At 20.7% G+C, this 20,802-nt stretch overlaps 3 protein-coding genes across 3 annotated transcripts; all 3 read right to left on the minus strand. All coding sequences in view use genetic code 6, as the record gives it.

Annotated features, from left to right (window-relative positions):
• Positions 1-211: 211 nt before the first annotated feature.
• TTHERM_00862690 (immobilization antigen) lies at positions 212-1,642 on the minus strand (the record flags this gene model as incomplete). Its single annotated transcript, XM_001017038.1, has 1 exon — positions 212-1,642. One exon carries the CDS (start codon positions 1,640-1,642, stop codon positions 212-214), a length of 1,431 nt encoding a protein of 476 aa, XP_001017038.1.
• Positions 1,643-5,415: 3,773 nt separating this feature from the next.
• Positions 5,416-6,894, minus strand: TTHERM_00862710 (immobilization antigen; the record flags this gene model as incomplete). The annotated part of the gene is made up of 1 exon (XM_001017040.2): positions 5,416-6,894. Exon 1 carries the CDS (start codon positions 6,865-6,867, stop codon positions 5,416-5,418), a length of 1,452 nt encoding a protein of 483 aa, XP_001017040.1. The 5' UTR covers positions 6,868-6,894.
• Positions 6,895-8,830: 1,936 nt separating this feature from the next.
• On the minus strand, positions 8,831-20,596 carry TTHERM_00862730 (kinase domain protein; the record flags this gene model as incomplete). The annotated part of the gene is made up of 31 exons (XM_001017042.3): positions 8,831-8,951; positions 9,232-9,321; positions 9,413-9,502; positions 9,824-9,913; positions 10,191-10,280; positions 10,456-10,545; positions 10,722-10,811; positions 11,048-11,137; positions 11,351-11,440; positions 11,751-11,840; positions 12,095-12,184; positions 12,450-12,539; positions 12,851-12,940; positions 14,869-14,958; positions 15,250-15,339; positions 15,471-15,560; positions 15,831-15,920; positions 16,226-16,315; positions 16,431-16,520; positions 16,811-16,900; positions 17,230-17,319; positions 17,615-17,704; positions 18,006-18,095; positions 18,408-18,497; positions 18,798-18,887; positions 19,153-19,242; positions 19,523-19,612; positions 19,914-20,003; positions 20,112-20,189; positions 20,442-20,497; positions 20,558-20,596. 31 exons carry the CDS (start codon positions 20,594-20,596, stop codon positions 8,831-8,833), a joined length of 2,724 nt encoding a protein of 907 aa, XP_001017042.3.
• Between the last annotated feature and the right edge of the window lie 206 nt (positions 20,597-20,802).

The following is a 20,802-nucleotide window of genomic DNA, read 5'->3' on the forward strand; positions in this document are numbered from 1 at the left end:
GTTAATTAATTATTTAATAATCAAATAATTTCATACTAAAAATAAATAGAAGTAAAATCTTGGTTGGATTCCATAAAGTTAAAGGATATATGGTATGCGATATGAATTTAATTGAAAAAATAAGCAAATTATATATATATATATATATTTATACATCAAAATTTTATGTAAGAAATAATTTTATTATAAGAAATATATTTATTTAACTTATTCAAATTAAAATAGCTAATTACATCATAAGTGCTAAAATTTAAAGGTTTGCAGAATTAGTATTGACATTAATACTTTAGGATTCTGATGTTTCCTTATCTTTCTTTCCTGAATTTTCATTGTTAATTGAAGATCCTGAATTGTTATTGTTGCCTGAAGAACCAGAATTGCTACTACCATTGCCTGAAGTACCAGAATTGTTATTACTATTACCAGAAGAACCAGAGTTGCTACTGCTATTTCCTGATGATCCAGAATTACTGTTACTACCTGATGAACCTGAATTGGATGATCCTTCCTTAACACATCCAGTTCCATCCTTTGTTGTGGCAACATTCCCTGTATATCCGTACTTGCATTCACATTTTGTACTGCTGTAATTTAAGCTGTCGGCATATTTATCAAAGCATTTACAAAAACCATGTCCGCCTTCTTCATTATAAGAATTTTCAGGACAGGCTTTGCATGTTGCAGCCTTAGCGTCAGGGCCAAATCCGCCAGCAAATTCTACAATATAGTAATTTTCAATACATGAATTACAACTAGTAATCTTTCCTCTTTCTTCACCAGTATTACAATCTCCACGATGACATTGATTAGAGATAGTAAGCTCAGGACATTTTTCGCATTTACCTCCATAAGCAGCATTTATTCCATAGTATCCTTTTTTGCAAGCACATTTACCATCATATTTGGATGCATTTTCAGCACATGCTACTTCACATCCTGAAACTGCAGAACTATTAGATACTTACCCAGCATAACCTGCTTTACATTTACAAGTTTGAACGCTTTCTGATAATTTTTCAGCTAGTCTATCCTCACAAGAGCAATTTGCAATTGATCCAACATCTGTTTATATAGTACTACCAGAGTATTCTGGGCATTTTGAGCATTAGGCTGCTGTACCAGCTTTTTCATCTGCAGCTTTAGTCATAAAGTAACCTGCTTAGCAGTTATTGCAAAATGAGGGATTTTTTCCAGTTTATTCCTTATCAGCAGGAATAGCTCCTTCGCTTCCGCAAGGTGAGCAAACTCTTTTACCACTAGAATTATCCCAATAGTAACCATATTCGCATTCTGTGCAAGCTTCAGCTTCAGTTTAGACATCTTCTAATTATCTTCTATTTATGGAATGATCAGGACATTTAGAGCAAGTAGCAGATTTTTCTTTAGTTGCTTTACCTGTAACATAGTAATTGTTTTAACATTTTCTACAATCTCCAGCAGTAGCTTCAGGGTAAGTGTTATAATATAAACCAGGAAAAGAAGTAGTATTATCTGGGCATTTAAGGCATTTATCAGCACTCTCGCTATAGTATCCTGCCTTACAAACACATTTATCATCTTTTAGGAAACTATTTTCTGGGCATTGTTCTTCGGCTAAAGCAAATATACCTAACAAAGCAAACACTATCAATTATTTTTTCATTTTTTTTTAAACTTGAGATATTTAATTTTTAGATTGATTTTTAATTTGATTTTAATTATAATTTTTATGTTTTATCTGTTTTGCAATTTATAATTGTTTGAAGACTTAATTATTTGCTTAATATACATATATACATACATATATGCAGTTTGAATCCAAAATTAATTTTAGAAAGTTATAAATTTGATAATTGCTTCATCATACAATTTGAAAAAGGCAGCAGTATTCAGTAATAGTTTGCGTATAATTTAACTGATTAATTTTTTAATAAATAAGTTGAGGTCTATTCGTTCTATTAATTTGATTATGTATGACTTCAGTACTTATTTTTAATAAAATTGCAAATTTAATAAACCAGCTGGAGAGTCAAATTTTTATTAAATTGTCTAAAATTAAGTGCATTAATTTATAATCAATAAACAAGTTAGCTCTCACTAAGCTAGTAAATCTTTGCTTGAAAATGAAATTTTGAATAAAAAAAATTGCACATTTATAATTTCATAATAGTAAACTAAATAATGAAGAATTTGTATTATATAAAGCGTAACTTAACAATTTACGAATAATAATAATAATAATATTCTCTTTAACTATAACTCTTTATCAAGATATGAAATAAAGATATTTTCATCAATAAAAATGAATAGATAGTAATAGTTAATCAAGTAACAATTATTTATCTGTGTTTGTTTAAGCTATTTAGAATGCATATATTAGATCTATTAGAAAATACTTAATTTTAAAGAAATTAATTTTTTTTTTTGACATTATAATAATATCTTTTATAAAAAATAATATAAATAAATAAATATTTTTCACCAGGGATATTAATAAATCATTTTAATTAACTTTATTTATTTTAGAAAACTAAATAATAAAAATTTTTATAATACGTGATACATATAAAAGTAACCCACCCCCTATAAAGGAATCGCGCTATCTTATTATAAGTCTTTTTAAAAAATATTGATTGATACTTCTTTATATAATTTACTTGTATTTTTTAAATGTATTCCAATTAATTTGCTCAGTCAGTCAGTATTTATTAGCAAAAATTTATTAATTTACAATCAGCAAGATTAATCAGAAACTAATTAATTAATACTAATGAGTTAGCTTAATATAACTTGATAAAATTAATTAATTATTTTTCTTCAATTTATTTAGTACTAACTAACTATCTTATTGATTTATTTACTTATGATTTTGTTAGTTATAGTTCATTTTGATATCTAGTTTTAATCAATACAAAATTTAGCTTGTAATATTTTTTTAGCTTTCGCTCAAATAGCTTTGAGATAACCAAAAATATTAAATAAAATAATTATTATAATTACAAGATAAATTTCATTATTTTATTTTAAAATTTTACTTGATTAGAAATGGCATAAATTAAATTCAGAGTATTTTTTGAAGCAATATGAACAATAATATAAGTAGTTGGTATTATAAAAATAAGAGAGAGAAAAATAAAATATAGGTTATTTTACATGCGTAATAGATAATCAAAAAAATATTTTATCTAAGTGAGGATATTATGCTTTATTTATCCTTGATTAAAGCCATATTAACAATATTTTGTTGATATTTATTCAATATAAACAAAGATATTTTTTATATTAGAGCCATAGTAAGTTTTAAAATGTGCAAAAGATCAAAAAAATATTCATTTTTTGAATAAAATTTCTAATGAACATGATCTGGTCAAATAAAAGGAACAGTGAAAAATGATGATTAAAACCCTTTAAATTCTTATGACTTAAATTTAAATAGCTATAAGAAGCTGATTATAAACAAATTTATAAATTTTTTTAACAAATAAAACAGTAAAAGATTATGTTAAATAATACAGCGAAAGCGAAGCTGTTTTATTATTGATCAAAAAATTTACTAGTAATTTAATTAGTAATAATATTCTGAACACAATTTAATCTATTAAATTAACATATAATTTCATGTATAGGTATATTAAAATTATAATTAACTAGCGTAACTATTAAAATTTTACTTATCAGTCTCATTTTTTTAAAGTAAAAATGGAGTATTTATTCTATCTTTTTGTTCACTTTTATTTTATTAACCAAAAAAAAAGTTAAAGTTTATTTATTAACTTCTCTCATATTAATATATGAATGTTTGTTGTATGTATGTATTACTAATCAAAATCAACTATTACTGAAACAAACATTTACAAGCTTTAATTATTCAAACATATAAAATAAATGAATGAAAATTAATAATTTGTTTCATGCAAATTATTCTACTTAAATTTAGTTATAGTCAATACCTTTAATATTACATTTTTATTAGAAGATAATTATTTCAGCTATTTTAATTATGAGCTAACTATCTTCTTTATTTAATGTAAATTTTAGAAAATATTAACAAACCAAAAAATGTTTCTTTTGGTATCTATGGATGGATAGTCCATCTAATTTTATCTTATTCCTTACTAAACAAAATAGTTTTAAAATACAAGAGACATTAGTATCTAAATATTTCTAAAATCAACAAAATCAAAACAAAAAAATAGCATATAATTTGGTTAAGCAAACAAGCTTTTAAATACTAAGTAAAAAATATTTATATTACATTTGATTGAAATTTTTGCTTTCAACTAGTATCATAATTAATCAAAATTAATGAATGTAAAAAATAATTAAAAATAATTAAATTAATGTAATCAATATCAACTATTACCTAATAAAAATGTATGATTAATTTTGAAAATATTCTTGAATGGAAATCAATTATTTGTCCATCATTTATTCATAGTAAATTAAAGCAAGTACTTGTTTATAAATCTTACATTTGAATGAGTTCATGCTAATAGATAGTAAACATAACTAAGAAATCTAAATCATTACTAAATCCTTTAAAATCATTATTTTCAAAAATTATTATTCTATCTGCTGGTTATTTCAAAAAGTAGTGTTTTTATCTGTCAAAACTTAAATATTTAGTTTTTTGATTTAATTTCTTTTTCAACTTACAGATATTTTTATACAAATCACTTTATTTTATCTTCCATATTTTTGCTTGCTTGCTTTCTTTCTTTCTTTCTTTCTTTCTTTTTGATTATATTGTAGAGTAAAATTCTCAAAAACAAATAATGATTAGTGATTTAGACAGGGTTCTTTAAGGGTTTTTTGATTGCTTTAAATGTAAATGTTAGTTCTTCTTCATATTTATTTCTGAGACTTTCATTTTATTTAGATGATGTTGAATTAATCAAGAAAAAAAATGAATTTGATTGCTAAAAACAAATAAATTCTAACTAACTATTATCTTTAAGTACAAAATTAGTATGCTGCGATGTGAGTCTGTCTGTCTGTCTTCTCTTAATATTTTAATAGTTTTTTATTTCTTTATTTACATCCTTAATATTACCTTCATCTTAATAGCAATTAATTACTTCTACTTTAGTAATATAAAATTGCAATAATTTTTAGTGTTTTTTTGAAGATAGTAATTTCAGCTTTTTTTAATATAAATAAGTAGAAAATCTAAATAATTAATTTTTAAAGTAATGAAATAATCTTATAATTAAAGTATTTAAGTTGAACTTTTAAAATCATATTGTAAATCTAATAAATAATAAATATCTAAAATATCTTCATCTTAATCAATGTTTTAATTAACTTAATTTTGTTTTTAAAAATAAATGCTGAATTCATTTAAAAAAATATCTTAATTACTTTCATAAGTAGCAAGACACTCACACATACATGCATAAAAATACTTTGAAAATATTAATTGATGTATTAAAAATTTCATATTAATATAGCGAATAATATCATAAAAGCTAAAACTTAAAGTTATTTAGAAGATGTTTTAACATCAGCGTTTTATGATTCTTAGGCTTTATCTTTATTTTCAGTAGATCCAGAATTATTATTATTATTATTGCTATTATTATTATTATTATTTCCAGAAGTTCCAGAATTAGTATTATTATTATTGGAAGATCCACTATTACCATTGCTACCATTGGATTATGAATTGTTATTGCTATTAGAAGATCCAGAATTGTTGTCGCCTTTTTCGGTAGATTCTGGCTCATCTGATTCTTTTACACAACCAGGCCCGTCTTTAGATGTTGCAACATTTCCGGTATATCCATATTTGCATTTACACTCAGTGACTGACCAATTTAAATCTGAAGCATTCTTATCAAAACATTAGCACCAGCCTAAAGATCCTTCTGATAAATATGAATTTTTAGGGCAAGGAACACATTTAGCTCCATGAGCATCATCACCAAACCCACCAGCTTTCTCAATGCCGTAGTAGTTTTCTATACATGCGTAACATTATTTAACATCACCATATTTACCAGTATTGCAAGTATCTGTTCCAACGCATGGAGTAGATATAGCAAAATCAGGACATTTCTAACAAGTTTAGCCATAAGAAGCGTCTTTTCCGTAATAACCTTTATTACATGTACATTTTCCATCTTTGTATGAAGCATTAGTTCCACAAGCAATTTGACATCCAATAGTATCTTTGGATGAATTTTTAGCAACCTCTCCTGCATATCCTTATTTACATTAGCAAGAAGATACAGTTGAAGATAACTCTTCTGCATTACGATCAAAGCATCTGCAATTTTCAATTGAACCTACAAAAGATTATTTTGCAGATTAAGAAAATGGTGGGCATTACACACATTCAGCAGATTTACCAGCATCTTTATCTGCACTCTTAGTCATATAGTAATTAAATGTACAAATATTGCATTGAGAAGCATCTACACCTGAATTTTTGGGGTCTGATGGAGTTGAACCGTTATCTCCGCAAGATTTGCAAACCTTCTTACCATCAGAAGTATTCCAATAATAACCTTCATCACAGGAATCACAAGCTTCACTCTCTTTTCTGGCGTAAGACTATTATATACCAGCAATAGAATTATTTTCACATTTAGAACAAGTTGCAGCAGAATCTGAGGTAGCATCTTTAGAAACGAAGTAAAATTTTTAACAATACTTGCATGCTGAAACATTGATGCCAGGTCCAGTATTATAACTAAGACCTTAACCTTTTAATGAATTAGTATTTTCAGGGCATTACTTGCAATCGTCAGCGCTATTACCGTAATATCCTTCAAGGCAAGCACACTTACCAGAAAAATCTATCTCACTGTTTGGTGGGCATTTAAGATTTGTATCAGCTAAAGTACTGATAAAGAACAAAGCAAGAATTAAGCAGAGTTTTCTCATATTTTTTCGATTTTATTATTTTTAATTTAATTTGAATTATAAATTTTTACTATTGGATGCGCCAGTATTTAAAAGAGAATGTTCTCTTTATAAAACTAAATTTATAGAGGTAGATTTTAATAATTGGTTCTAATTTATTCAGTAAGATAGATTTCTTAAATTAATTAACTTTAAAAGTTAATTAATATCAAGTAATACTTTCGTAACTTTAGCTGGCAGATTTTTTAATTACTAAATTTAAATCTTGTCATATATTAATTTTTTTTTTGGATCTTGATTTATTATCCTTAAATGATAGTAAAATAGATTGTCATACAAAATAAGAGCTTGAAAATTTTACTTTTTAAAATTAAATGCAAGTAGATCGCTACATTTTTAGATGACAAATAAATTCCCTTATATATTTGTAAAATGTGTGAGTATAAAATTTATAAACAACACTCAAATTTTGTTAAAAGCTAAATAGCATCAATATTATTTGAAAATGCTTTTGAAGAATTCTATTTATAAAAGCTCATTAAAATATAACTTTGCGTTTTACTAGTAATAATTTAATAGTCTTAATAGATGACTAAAAAAACTACTTTCAAGCATGCGTCAAAGAAATTTAATCTTAGTGATAGTTATATAAATAACATTCATTAATACGCAAGCTATAAATTTAGTTTTAATAATTTTAGAGAGCAAACTACTAGACTCATATAAGTAAATATTAACTAGTAAATAAATCAGTTAGTGATTAATTTTCAAAAGTATAAATAGATTATTTTTAAAATATCTCTCCTAAATTTTCTAAAGTAAGTGTTAAGATTAAGCAGATCTATAATACTTTAATATTTGCAAAATTTTACAAATTAATTTAAGATAAAACATTGAATACCTTTTAAATAGGTAATAATTTTGGATCAAGTACTGAAACTTAAATTTTGCTCTTTTTAATTTTGTGAATTCTAATTTTTAACAAATTTAGAATGTAATTTTTAACAATTCAAATCTTAGTTATACATTTGTTTCATTTATACAATTATATTGCATAAAAATAAAATAATTTTTATTATTTAATATTTGTTGAGTTGATATCTTAAAAAGCTTTATCATAATATTAAAATGGCTAAATTTTTGTTTTTTTATTACAAAAAAAATGAATTATAAATCGTTTTTTATTAGTTAAGAAAAAAAATTTTATTATATCAAATTACTTTTTAAAAAAATCTTTATAATTTAATATATAGTAATTCTCGTATAATAATTTCTTTAGTAAGAAATATACATTTAATAGAATAATATATATTATTAAATAAATTAAAAAAAATAAAAAAATTTTTGAAGCAGATTTTTGACACCCAAAAAATTTTCAAAAATTTATGGGGGGGGGGGGTGTTAATATATGAGAACTTACAGTATTTACACATGTAAATAATAATAATAAATCTATACACAAAAATCTATATTTTAGGTTAATTTATCTGATAACAGAATATTCAAGTATAAAACATATTATATTAATTAAAGTATTCAAATAAAAAAATTTATTTATAATAATCCATCCGTCTTCATTTCACCAGTTTTTCAATATTTTATTTTTAAGCCAACTAATCTTTTTGATTTAAGGCATTTTACTTTCAATTATTTTGGTTTCATGATATCGTTGTTACTTTTTATAAATTAGTATAAATATAAAATTTTAAATCAATAAATAACTCAAATAAATGTTAGTTAGCAGAATAAAAAAAAGAAAAAATAAATGAAATAAAAAACAAATTAATAAATAGATAGATAGATAGTTTTAAATTAATTCAAAAATATCACAATTTAAAACAAATAAACTATTTATTTTAACTAAAAATCAAGATAAAGTTTTAAATCAATAAATAATTCAAATAAATGTTAGTTAGCAGAATAAAAAAAAGAAAAATAAATATTTAAAAATATAGTTTTAAATTAATTTTGAAATAGAAAAATATCACAATTCAAAACAAATAAACTATTTTTACTAAAGATCAAGTGTCAAAATTAAGAGATTAGTGCACTTTCCTAAACTAGAAACTAAGTCTGATGATCCTTAATCACCAATTTAATTATCCCTTTTTAAATATCCAAGAAAAAATAAAGTGTTAATTTGTTAGTTAAAAGGATGAAAAATTTTAATATTAAGAAATTAATAATAAAAGTAAAATTTGAAACTGAAAAAATAAGATAAATTAACAAGCAAACAGACAAAGAAGAAAATATATAAAAAACACAAGCAGAATTTAAAAAAAGAAAAATAAATGAAATCTTAAGAAAATAAATCAATAAATTGTTTAAATTATTTTTTTATTCAAAAATATCACAATCCACAACAAAGATATAAACTGTTTTTACCTAAGATTAAGTGTCAAATTCTAGAGATTAGTGAACTTTACTAAACTAGAACTTAAGCCTGATATGCCTTTATCGCTAATTGAATTTCCACTTTTGAAATATTGTAGAAAAAATATATAGTTAATTAGATAGTTAGTTAGAAGGATGAAAACAATGAAGATAACAAATAAAGTGTTTTTACCAAAATTTAAGTGTCAGTTTTGAGAGAATAGTGCACTTTTCTAAACCAGAACCTAATCCTAATGTACCTATATCACCAATTGAATTTTCACTTTTAAAATATTGAAAAAAAAATTTAAGTTAATTAGTAATCTATAAGAAAAAATTAAAATATGAAATTATAAGAAATAAATTAATCAATTAATTAATAATAAAAGCAAAACTTGAATATGAAAAAATTAGTTAAATTAACAAACAAACAAATAATTAATTTAATAAAAAACTCAATCATTAAAAAAAAAAAATAGATGAATACAAAAAAAGATAATAAATAAATTAATTAATTATAAGAGTTAATTAGTAAGTTATATTTTTTTAAATTCATTTTTATATTCAAAAATATCACAATCCAAAATAAATAAACTATTTTTACATCAGATTAAGTGTCAAATTTGAGAGATTAGTGCACTTTCCTAAACCAGAACCTAAGTCTGATGCACCAATTTCCTTAATTGAATTTGATCTGTTTAAATATTTAAGAAATAATTAATTAATTAGTTAATAAGAAAAAATATTAAATAAAAAGAAATGATTTAATTAATTAATAAAAAAAGCAAAACTTGAAAATGAAAAAAGAATTTAAATTAATTAATAAACAAAAACACAAGCAGAATAAAAAAAAGAAAAGAAATTAAATAAAAATTTAATAAATCAATTAAAAGAGTTTGTTGGCTTTATTGTTTTCAATTCATTTTTATATTCAAAAATATCACAATCCAAAATAAATAAATTGTTTTTACTCTAGGTCAAGTGTCAAATTCTAGAGATTCTTGCACTTCCCTAAACCAGAACCTAAACCTGATGTACCTTCATCACCAAAACAATTTTAACTTTTTAAATATTGAAGAAAAAATAAAGAGTTAATTAATTAGTTAGGTAAAAGGAAAAAATGAAGAAATAATAAGAAATTAATTAATAATAAAAGAAAATTTGAAAATGAAAAAATGAGTTAATTTAACAAACAAGCAAATAAATGAAAAAAAACACAAATAGAATAAATTTTACTAAAGTAAAAGTGTCAAATTTGAGAGATGAGTGCACTTTCCTAAGCCAGAACCTAAGTCTGATGCACCAATTTCACTAATTAAATTTCCACTTTTTAAAGAAAACATAAATTGTTAATAAGTTAGTTAAAAGGTAAAATTAAGTAAAATATGAAATAATAAGAAATTAATTAATTAAAAAATAAAACTAAAAAATGAAATGGGTTATATTAATTCAATCAAATAAAAAGCTAATATATTAATTAATTAAAAGAGTTCTTTTTTTACTCTAGATTAAGTGCCAAATTTGAGAGATTAGTGCACTTTCCTAAACCAGAAGCTAAGTTTGATATACCTTCATCATCAATAGAATTTCCACTTTTTAAGTATTGAAGAAACAATAATTAATTAATTAATTAGTTAAAAGGACAAAATGAAGAAAAAAATATGAAATAATAAGACAGACATTAATAAATCAATAATAAAAGCAAAACTAGAAAATGAAAAAATAAAAAATAAATCAAATAAAAAACTATTAAATAAATAAATTAAAATAGTTAGTTAGTTTTTTTTGTTTTAAATTCATTTTTATAAAACAGATAAATTTTTTTTACTCTATATTGAGTCTCAAGCATGAGAGATTAGTGCAATTTCCTAAACCAGAAACCAAGCTTGATGCACCTTCACCGCCAATTGAATTAACACTTTTTAAATATTTTAGAAAAAATATATTATAGTAAATTAATTAGTTAGAAAGATGAAGAAAAAATATGAAATAATAAGAAGTTAACTTTTTATAAATTTGAAATTGAAAAAACGAATTAGATTAACAAAAAAACACACAAGTAGAATAAAATAAAATAAATAAAATAAAAATCTAAGAAATAAAAAAATTAAATCAAATAAATTTGATTTACCTTAGAAAAAGTTTTAAATTCTAGAGATTAGTGCACTTTCCTAAAGCAGAACCTAATTCTTATGCACCAGTTTCACCAATTAAATTTCCACTTTTAAATATTGAAGAAAACATATATAGCTCATTAGTTAGTTAGTTAATTAGTTAAAAGGTAAAATTAAGAAAAATATGAAATAATAAGAAATAAATTTATTAAAAAACAAAAATTGAAAATTAAAAAATGAGTTAAATTAACTAATAAACAAGGAAATAAATAAATAACAAAAGCAGAATATATAAAAAAGAAAAATAAATCAAATAAAAAGCAAATAACTAATAAAATAAAAATAGTTTGCTATATTATTTTAAATTTATTTTTATATTCAAGAATATCATAATCCAAAACAAATAAACTTTTTTACTATAGATTGAGTGTAAAATTTGAGAGATTAGAGCACTTTTCTAAACAAGAAACTAAGTTTGATACGCCAATTTCAAAAATTGAATTATTCCTTTTTAAATATTGAAAAAAAAATATAGAGTGAAATACTATATTAAAAATAAAAAATAAATCAAGAAAAATATGAAATAATAAGAAATTAATAATAAAATCAATACTTAAAAATAAAAAATTAGTTTAATATAAATAAAAAAAACATTAGCAGAATAAAAAAAAGAATGAAATAAAATGTTAATAAATAAATAAATTAAAATTGTTTTTTATATTCAAAAATATTAAAATTTAAAACAAATAAACAGTTTTTACTCTAGATATAGTGCTAAATTTGAGAGATTAGTACACTTTTCTAAGATAGAACCTAAACCTGATGTACCTTCGTCACTAATTTAATTTCCCCTTTTTAAATATTGAAGAAAAAATATATTATTAATTTGGTAATTAGATGGAATAGTATGAAATTAATCATAAAAACAAAACTTGAAAATCAAAAGATGAGTTAAATTAACAAATAAATAAATAAAAGATTAAGAAAATAATAAAAAATGAAAAAGAAATCAAATAAAAAGCTAATAAATTAAAAAATTAGAAGTGTTAGTTAGTTGTTATTTTATTTTAAATTCTTAAAAGTAATTAAAATTATAAACAACTAAAGTATTTTTACCAAAGTTTAAGTGTCAAATTTGAGAGACTAGTGCACTTTCCTAAACCAGAGCTTAAGTCTAATGCACCAATGATACCAATTTAACTTCCACTTTTTAATTAATTATAGAAGAAAAACACATAAGAATAAGAAATTAATTAATTAATAATTAAATCAAAACTTGAAAAAAAAAATTAGTTAAATTAGTAAGCAAATAAATAAATAAAAAACACAAGTAGAATAAAAAAAAGAAAAATAAATAAAATAAAAAGCTAATAAATAAATAAATTAAATGAGTTTGCTAGTTATATTTGTTTATATTCCTTTTTATTTTGTATGTTTGCTTAAATTTAATTATAATTGAAAAATAAAATAATATTTTTCAAAAATATCACAATCCAAAACAAATAAACTGTTTTTACCCAAGATTAAGGGTCAAATTTTAAAGAAAAGTGCAGTTTCCTAAAGCAGAACCTATGTTTTATGCACCAATTTCATTAATTGAATTATTCCTTTTTAAATATTCAAGAAAAAACGTTTAGCTACTCTAAAATCTCGTTCAAAGCCTCTATCCTCCTTAAAAAATAAATATTTTTTAGAGGATAGATCTAAAATTTTCTTCAAAACCCCATTGAGGCATTTATTAATTAGTTAAGGTTTTAGAGTAAGTAAGTAAGTAAGTAATTACTTAGTTAGTTAGTTATATGGATGAAAAAATAAAGAAAAAATAAAAATGAGTTAAATTAACAAAAAAATAAATAGATAAATAATAAAAACAAGCAGCATAAAAAAAGAAAAATAAATAAATCAAATAAAAAGTTAATAAATAAATAAATAAAAAGAGTTAGTTAGCTAGTTAATTAGTTAATAATATTGTTTTAAATTCATTTTTATATTCTAAAATATCACAATTAAAAATAAATAAACTTTTTATACTCTAGATTGAGTGTCAAATTTTAGAGATTAGTGCACTTTCCTAAAGCAGAACTTAAGTCTTATGCATCAATTATAACTCTTTTTAAATAAATATTGATGAAAAAATATATCGTTAGTTATTTAGCTAGCTAGAAGGAAAAAATGAAGAAAAAATAAAAAATTAATAATCCTAATAAAAATTGAATGAAAATTAGCTAAATATTAAAAAATATTTGTATTAATTTTGATGATAATTAAATTTGAAAAATAAAGTTGTATGTAAATCATTTGAAAATTAAATAAAAAAAACATTAATAATAATATATTAATAAATCAAACAAACAAACGTACTTACTTATATCTCAGATCAATATGGAGAACCTAAAATGATTAAAGTGAAAAGCTTAAAAACTTTTGTTATTAATAAAAATAAATTGAAACTAAATCAATAAAAAATAAATATTTACTTCTTCTAGATTATTAAAATAATTTTTCTATTACATCATTTATTTTTTTATCTAAAAAATATTGAATAGCAATTTATTGAAATTTAATTAATTAACTTTTATATCAAATTAATTTAGATAAAATTAACAATTAAATTTTAATAATTATCAAATATATATTATAAATTTGCTTTTAGGATGGACCAGAAATTACAAAAAAGTTAAATTTTAAGATAAAATTAATAATTAAGATTAACAATTTTTAGTTATTTTTTTATGCTATCATTTTATAAACCTGCTTCAAAATATTTTTTTGATTTCTTTAAATTTTTTATTACTTTATTAAATAATATTTATCGTTCTTCAAAATATATAATTCTTACTCAAGAAATAATTATTTGAGTATAGTTATATGCTTAAAATCATATTAATTTCCATTATTAATTAATTTAATTTAAATCTTTGAAATAAAAGATTCATATTAATATAATTTAACAATACATAATAAGACATCAGCTATTATAATAAGCTTTGACTGTTAATGGTAAAATTTCTTGGTTCATTTTAAAGGAATTACCTTATTTAAGTAAATTTAATACTTAAATTTTGTTTTATTTAATAAACTATTTATTAAATAACTTATTAAAATATTTCATTGATAAATATAAAAATTATAAAAAATCAATCTATCTATGGATATTTTAGGTTAATTTATCTGCTAACAAAATATTAAAATATAAAACATATTATATTAAAGTATTCAAATATATTATTTATCTTCATTTCGCCAGCTAGTTTTTCAATATATTATTTTTAAGCCAACTAATCTTTTAGATTTAAGGCATTTTGCTTTCAATTATTTTGTATAATTGATATTGTTGTTACTTTTTTTATAAATTCGTGTAAATTAATTACTAAAAATAAAGAGAATAAAAATAATTTTAAATAAAATATAAAATAACAAATAATTCAAATGTTAGTTAGCAGAATAAAAAAAAAAATAAATCAAAAAAAAAAGCAAATAAATAAATATTTAAATTTTTAAATATGACAATTCAAAACAAATAAACTATTTTTACTAAAGATCAAGTGTCAAATTTGAGAGATTAGTGCACCTTACTAAACTAGAAACTAAGTCTGATGATCCTTAATCACCAATTTAATTTTCTCTATTTAAATATTGAAGAAAAAATAAAAAGTTAATTTTCTAGTTAAAAGGATGAAATAGTGAAGAAAAATATTAAATATTAATAATAAATGTAAAATTTTAAACTGAAAAATGAGTTAAATTAGCAATCAATCAAACAAACAAATAAATAAAAAACACAAGCAAAATAAAAAAAAGAAAAATAAATCAAATCATAAGATAATGAATAAATAAATTGTTTTAAAATTATTTTATATTCAAAAATATCACAACCCACAACAAAGAAACAAAGAAACAAACTTTTTTTTTTTACCCAAGATCAAGTGTTAAATTTGAGAGATTAGTACACTTTTCTAAACCAGAACCTAAGCCTGATGCACCTTCACCGCCAATTTAATTTTTACTTTTTAAAGATTAAAAAAAGAAAATAAATAAATAAATAAATTGAAAGGGTTTGTTAGTAATATTGTTTGCTATAAATTCATTTTTATATTCAAAAATATCACAATCCAAAACAAATAAACTGTTTTTTACAAAAGATTAAGTGCCAAATTCGAGAGATTCATGCATTTTCCTAAAGCAGAACCTAAGTTTTATGCTCCAATTGCACCAATTTAATGTTCACTTTTTAAATATTGAAGAAAACATATTTAGTTAATTAGTTAACTGTAAAACTTGAAAATAAAAAAAAGAGTTAAATTAACAAACAAAGAAATTAATAAATAACCGAAAAAATATAAAGCAAAAAAAGAAAAATAAATCAAATAAAAAGCTAATTAATAAATAAATAAAAAAATTAAAAGAAATTATTATTTATTTTTTAAAATTAATTTTTAAATTTTAAATATCTCAATCCAAAATAAATAAATAAGCTGTTTGTTTTTTTGTTTTTACAAAAGATCAAGTTCTAAATTTGAGAGATTAACACACTTTCTTAAAGCAGAAACTAAGTCTGATACACCAGTTGCACCAATTTAATTTTCCCTTTGTAAATAAAAGAAAACATATTTATCTCCTTATTTAGTTAGTTAGTTAGAAGGATAAAATGAAGAAAAAGTGTGTAATATTAAGAAATTTAATTCATGAATAATAATAAAGGCAAAACTGAAAAATGAGTTAAATTAACAAACAAACAAATAAATACATAAAAACACAAGCAGAATAAAAAAATAAAAAAAGTAAATCAAAAAAAAAGCTAATAGATTAATTAAAAGAGTTAGTTTATTATATTATTTCAATTCATTTTTGTATTTAAATATCACAATCAAAAACAAATAAAGTGTTTTTACCAAAATTTAAGTGTCAAATTTGAGAGACCTGTGCACTCTCCTAAACCAGAACCTAAGCCTGATACACCTTCATCAATATTTGGATTTCCACTTTTAAATATTGAAAAAAAAAAATTTTGCTAATTAATTAGTAAGCTAGAAGAAAAAATTAAGAAAAAATATGAAATAATAACAAAGAAAGAAAGGAACTAATTAATATTTTTACCTTAGATCAAGTATCAAATTTGAGAGATTAGTGCACTTTCCTAAACCAGTACCTAAGTCTGATGCACCAATTGCGCCGATTGAATTTTCCCTTTTTAAATATTGAAGAAAAATTTTTTTATTTATTAGTTAGTAAAAAGGTAAAAATTAAGAAAAAATATTAAATAATAAAAAATGACTTAATTAATAAATAAAGCAAAACTTGTAAATGAAGAAAGAAGTTAAATTAATTAATAAACAAAAACTAAAGCAGAATAAAAAAGGAAAATAAATCAAATAAAATTCTAATAAATCAATTCAAAGAGTTAGTTAGTTTTATTATTTTGAGTTCATTTTTATATTCAAAAATATCACAATCAAAAACAAATAAACTGTTTTTACTGTAGGTCAAGTGTCAAATTTGAGAGATTACCGCACTTTCCTAAACCAGAACCTAAACCTAATGTACCTTCATCACCAATTGAATTATTACTTTTTAAATATTCAACAAAAAATAAAGAGTTAATTAATTAATTAGTTAGTTAGTTAGTCATAAGGAAAAATAAAGAAAAATATGAAATAAATAGTAAGAAATTAATTAATTAATAATAAAACAAAATTTGAAAATGAAAAAATGAGTAAATTAACAAACAAACAAATAAACAAATAAATAAATAATAAAAACACAAGTAGAATATAAAAAAAGAAAAATAAATAAAATGAAAAGCTAATAAATAAATTTAGAGAGTTAATTTGTTAGTTATGTTGTTTTAAATCTATTTTTATATTCAAAATATTCAAAACAAATAAATTGTTTTTACTAAAGATCAAGGGTCAAATTTGAGAGATTAGAGTATTTTCCTAAACCAGAACCTAAGTCTGATGCACCATTTGCACCAATTGAATTTTCCCTTTTTAAATATTGAAGAAAAAATATATAATTAATTAGGTAGTAAAAAGGAAAAAATGAAGAAAAAATTTTAAATAATAAGAATTAAAATGCAAAACTAGAAAATAAAAAAATGGGTTATATGAATAAGTAAACAAATAAATAAATAAAAAGCAGAAAAAAAAGAAAAATTAATCAAATAAAAAGCTAATAAATAAATAAAATTAAAAGAGTTAATTAGTTAGTTAGTTATATTATTTTAAATTAATTTTTATACTTTAAAATATCACAATTCAAAATAAATAAACTTTTTTTACTCTAAATAAAGTGTCAAATTTGAGAGTTTAGTACACTTTCCTAAACCAGAAACTAAGCTTGATATACCTTCATCATCAATTAAATTTCCACTATTTAAATATTGAAGAAAAATTATATGATTAATTAAAAAGTTAGTTAAAACGAAAAATAAAGAAAAAATATAAAATAATAAGTAATAATAAAAGTAAAACTTGAAAATGAAAAATCAGTTAAATTAAAAATAAAAACATTTAAACACTAGCAAAATAAAAAAAAATAAATAAATAAATCAAATAAAAAAATATTAAGTAAATAAATAAATAAAAAGAATAAGTTAGTTAGTTATATTGTTTTAAATTCATTTTTATATTAAAAAATATCACAATCCAAAACAAATAAACTTTTTTTTACTCTAGATTGAGTGTTAAATTTGAGAGGTTAGGGCAATATCCTAAACCAGAACCTAAGCCTGATGCACCTTCACCGCATATTTAATTACTACTTTTTAAATATTATAAAAAAATATATAGTGAATTGGTTAGTTAGAAGGATGAAAAATTAAGAAAAATATGAAATAATTAGTAAATAATAAATTAATTAATTAATAATAAAAACAAATTTTGAAAATGAAAAAATGAGTTAAATTAATAAACAAAAAAACAAACAAAAACATTAATAGTATAAAATAAAAAAATATAAATCAAATAAGAAGCAAATAAACAAAAAAATTAAAAGAGTTAGTTAGTTATATTGTTTTAAATTTATGTTTATATTCAATAATATCACAATTTAAAATAAATAAATTGTATTTACATTAGAAAAAGTTTCAAATTAGAGAGATTATTCCACCTTCCTAAAGCAGAACCTAAGTTTTAAGCACCAATTACACCAATTAAATTTCCACTTTTTAGATATTGAAGAAAACACAAAGAGTTCATTAATAATTTAGTTAAAAGGTAAGATTAAGAAAAATATGATAAAAATAAGAATTCAATTTATTAAAAAATAAAGCTTGAAATTGAAAAAATGATTTAATTTAACTAATAAACAAAGAAATAAAAAACAAAAGTAAAATATAAAAAAAGAAAAATAAATCAAATAAAAATCAAATAAATAAAAAAATTAAAATAATTTGTAAAATTATTTTAAATTCATTTTTATCTTCAAAAATATCACAATCCAAAGCAAATAAACATTTTTTACTCTAGATTAAGTGTAAAATTTGAGAGATTAGAGCACTTTTCTAAATCATAAACTAAGTTTGATGCTCCAATTGCACTAATTTAATTTTTCCTTTTAAATATTGAAGAAAAAAAAGAGAGTTAATTAGTTTGTTAAAATCAAAAAATGAAGAAAAAATACGAAATAATAAGAAATTAATTAATAATAAAAAAGAAAAACATGAAAATTAAAAAATGAATAAAATTAACAAATAAATAAATAAATACATAAACATAATAATAAAAAAGAATGAAATAAAAAGTTAGTAAATAAGAAAATTAAAACTATTTTTTTTATTCAAAAATATTAAAATTTAAAACAAATAAACTTTTTTTACCCTAGATTTAGAAATAAATTTGAGAGATTAGCGCATTTTCCTAAACCAGAACCTAAACCTGATGTACCTTCATCACGAATTGAATTTCCCCTTTTTAAATATTGAAGAAAAAATATAAACTAATTATTTAAATATGTTAGAAAGAATTATAAGAAATTAATAATAATATCAAAATTTGAAAATGAAAAAATTAGTTAAATTAAAAAAGAAATAAAGATAAAAAAATACAAACAGAATAAAAAAAATGAAAAATAAATCAAATAAAAAGCTAATAAATTAAAAAATTAAAAGAGTTAGTACTTAATTAGTTATATTAAATTCATTTTTATATTCAAAAATATCACAATTAAAAACAAATAATGTATTATACCAAAGTTTAAGCGTCAAATTTTAGAGATTAGTACACTTTCCTAAACCAGAACTTAAGTCTGATGCACCAATGACGCCAATTTAATTTCCACTTTTTAATAAATTATAGAAGAAAAAATATAAAGTAAATTATTTTTTAGAATAAAAGATGAAGATAAATATAATATAATAAGAAATTAGTAAAAAATAAAAGTAAAACTTGAAAATGAAAAATGAGTTAAATTTGCAAACAAACAAATAAAAAACACAAGTAGAATAAAAAAAAGAAAAATAAATAAAATAAAAAACTAATAAATAAGTAAATTAAATGAGTTTGCTAGTTATATTTTTTTATGTTCATTTTTTTTTCAAAAATATCACAATCTATAATAAATAAATTAACTGTTTTTTACTCAAGACTAAGGGTTAAATTTGAGAGATAAATGCAGTTTCCTAAAGCAGAACCTAATTTTGATGCACCAATTTAATCAATTGAATCCCACCTTTTTATCAGTAATAAAAAAAGAAAAATAAATAAATAAAATAAATAGCTATAAATAAATTAAAAGAGTAAAAAATATCACAATTCAAAACAAATAAATTGAATTTACGCTAGAGAAATTGTCAAATTAGAGAGATTAGTGCACTTTCCTAAAGAAAAATCTAAGTCTTAAGCACCAATTTAATTTCTTTTTAAATATTAAAGAAAAAATAAAGAGTTAATTAGTTAGTTAGAAGGAAAAAATGAAGAAAAAATATAAAATTGAAAAAAAATAATTAATAGTCATAATAAAAATTGAATGAAAATTAGCTTGAAATAACTAAAAAGTATTTTGTATTAATATAGATGTTAATTTAAATTTGAAAAATAAAATTGTAAATTATTTGAAAATTAAATAAAAAAAATATTAATAATAATAATATTAATAAATCAAGTATACTTATTATTCAGATCAATGTGGACAACCTAAAAGGATTCAAGTGAAAAGCTTAAAAACTTTTGTTATAAATAAAAATAAATTAAAACCAAATTAATAAAAAAAAATTTAATATTTACTTCTTCTAGATTATTAAAATCATTTTTCTATTGTATCATTTATTTTTTTTATTATAAATATTGAACCGAAATTTATTGAAATTTAGTTTATTATAAGTATATTAACAATTTAATTAACCTTTATATCAAATTAATTTAGATAAAATGAACAAATCAATTTTAATAATTATCAGATATAAATTTATAAATTTACTTTTAGGAGAAAAAATCACAAAAAAGTTAAAATTTAACTTAAAATTAATTAT

The sequence above is a fragment of the Tetrahymena thermophila genome (assembly GCF_000189635.1).
Source record: "Tetrahymena thermophila SB210 genomic scaffold scf_8254627, whole genome shotgun sequence".
Taxonomy (NCBI): domain Eukaryota; phylum Ciliophora; class Oligohymenophorea; order Hymenostomatida; family Tetrahymenidae; genus Tetrahymena; species Tetrahymena thermophila.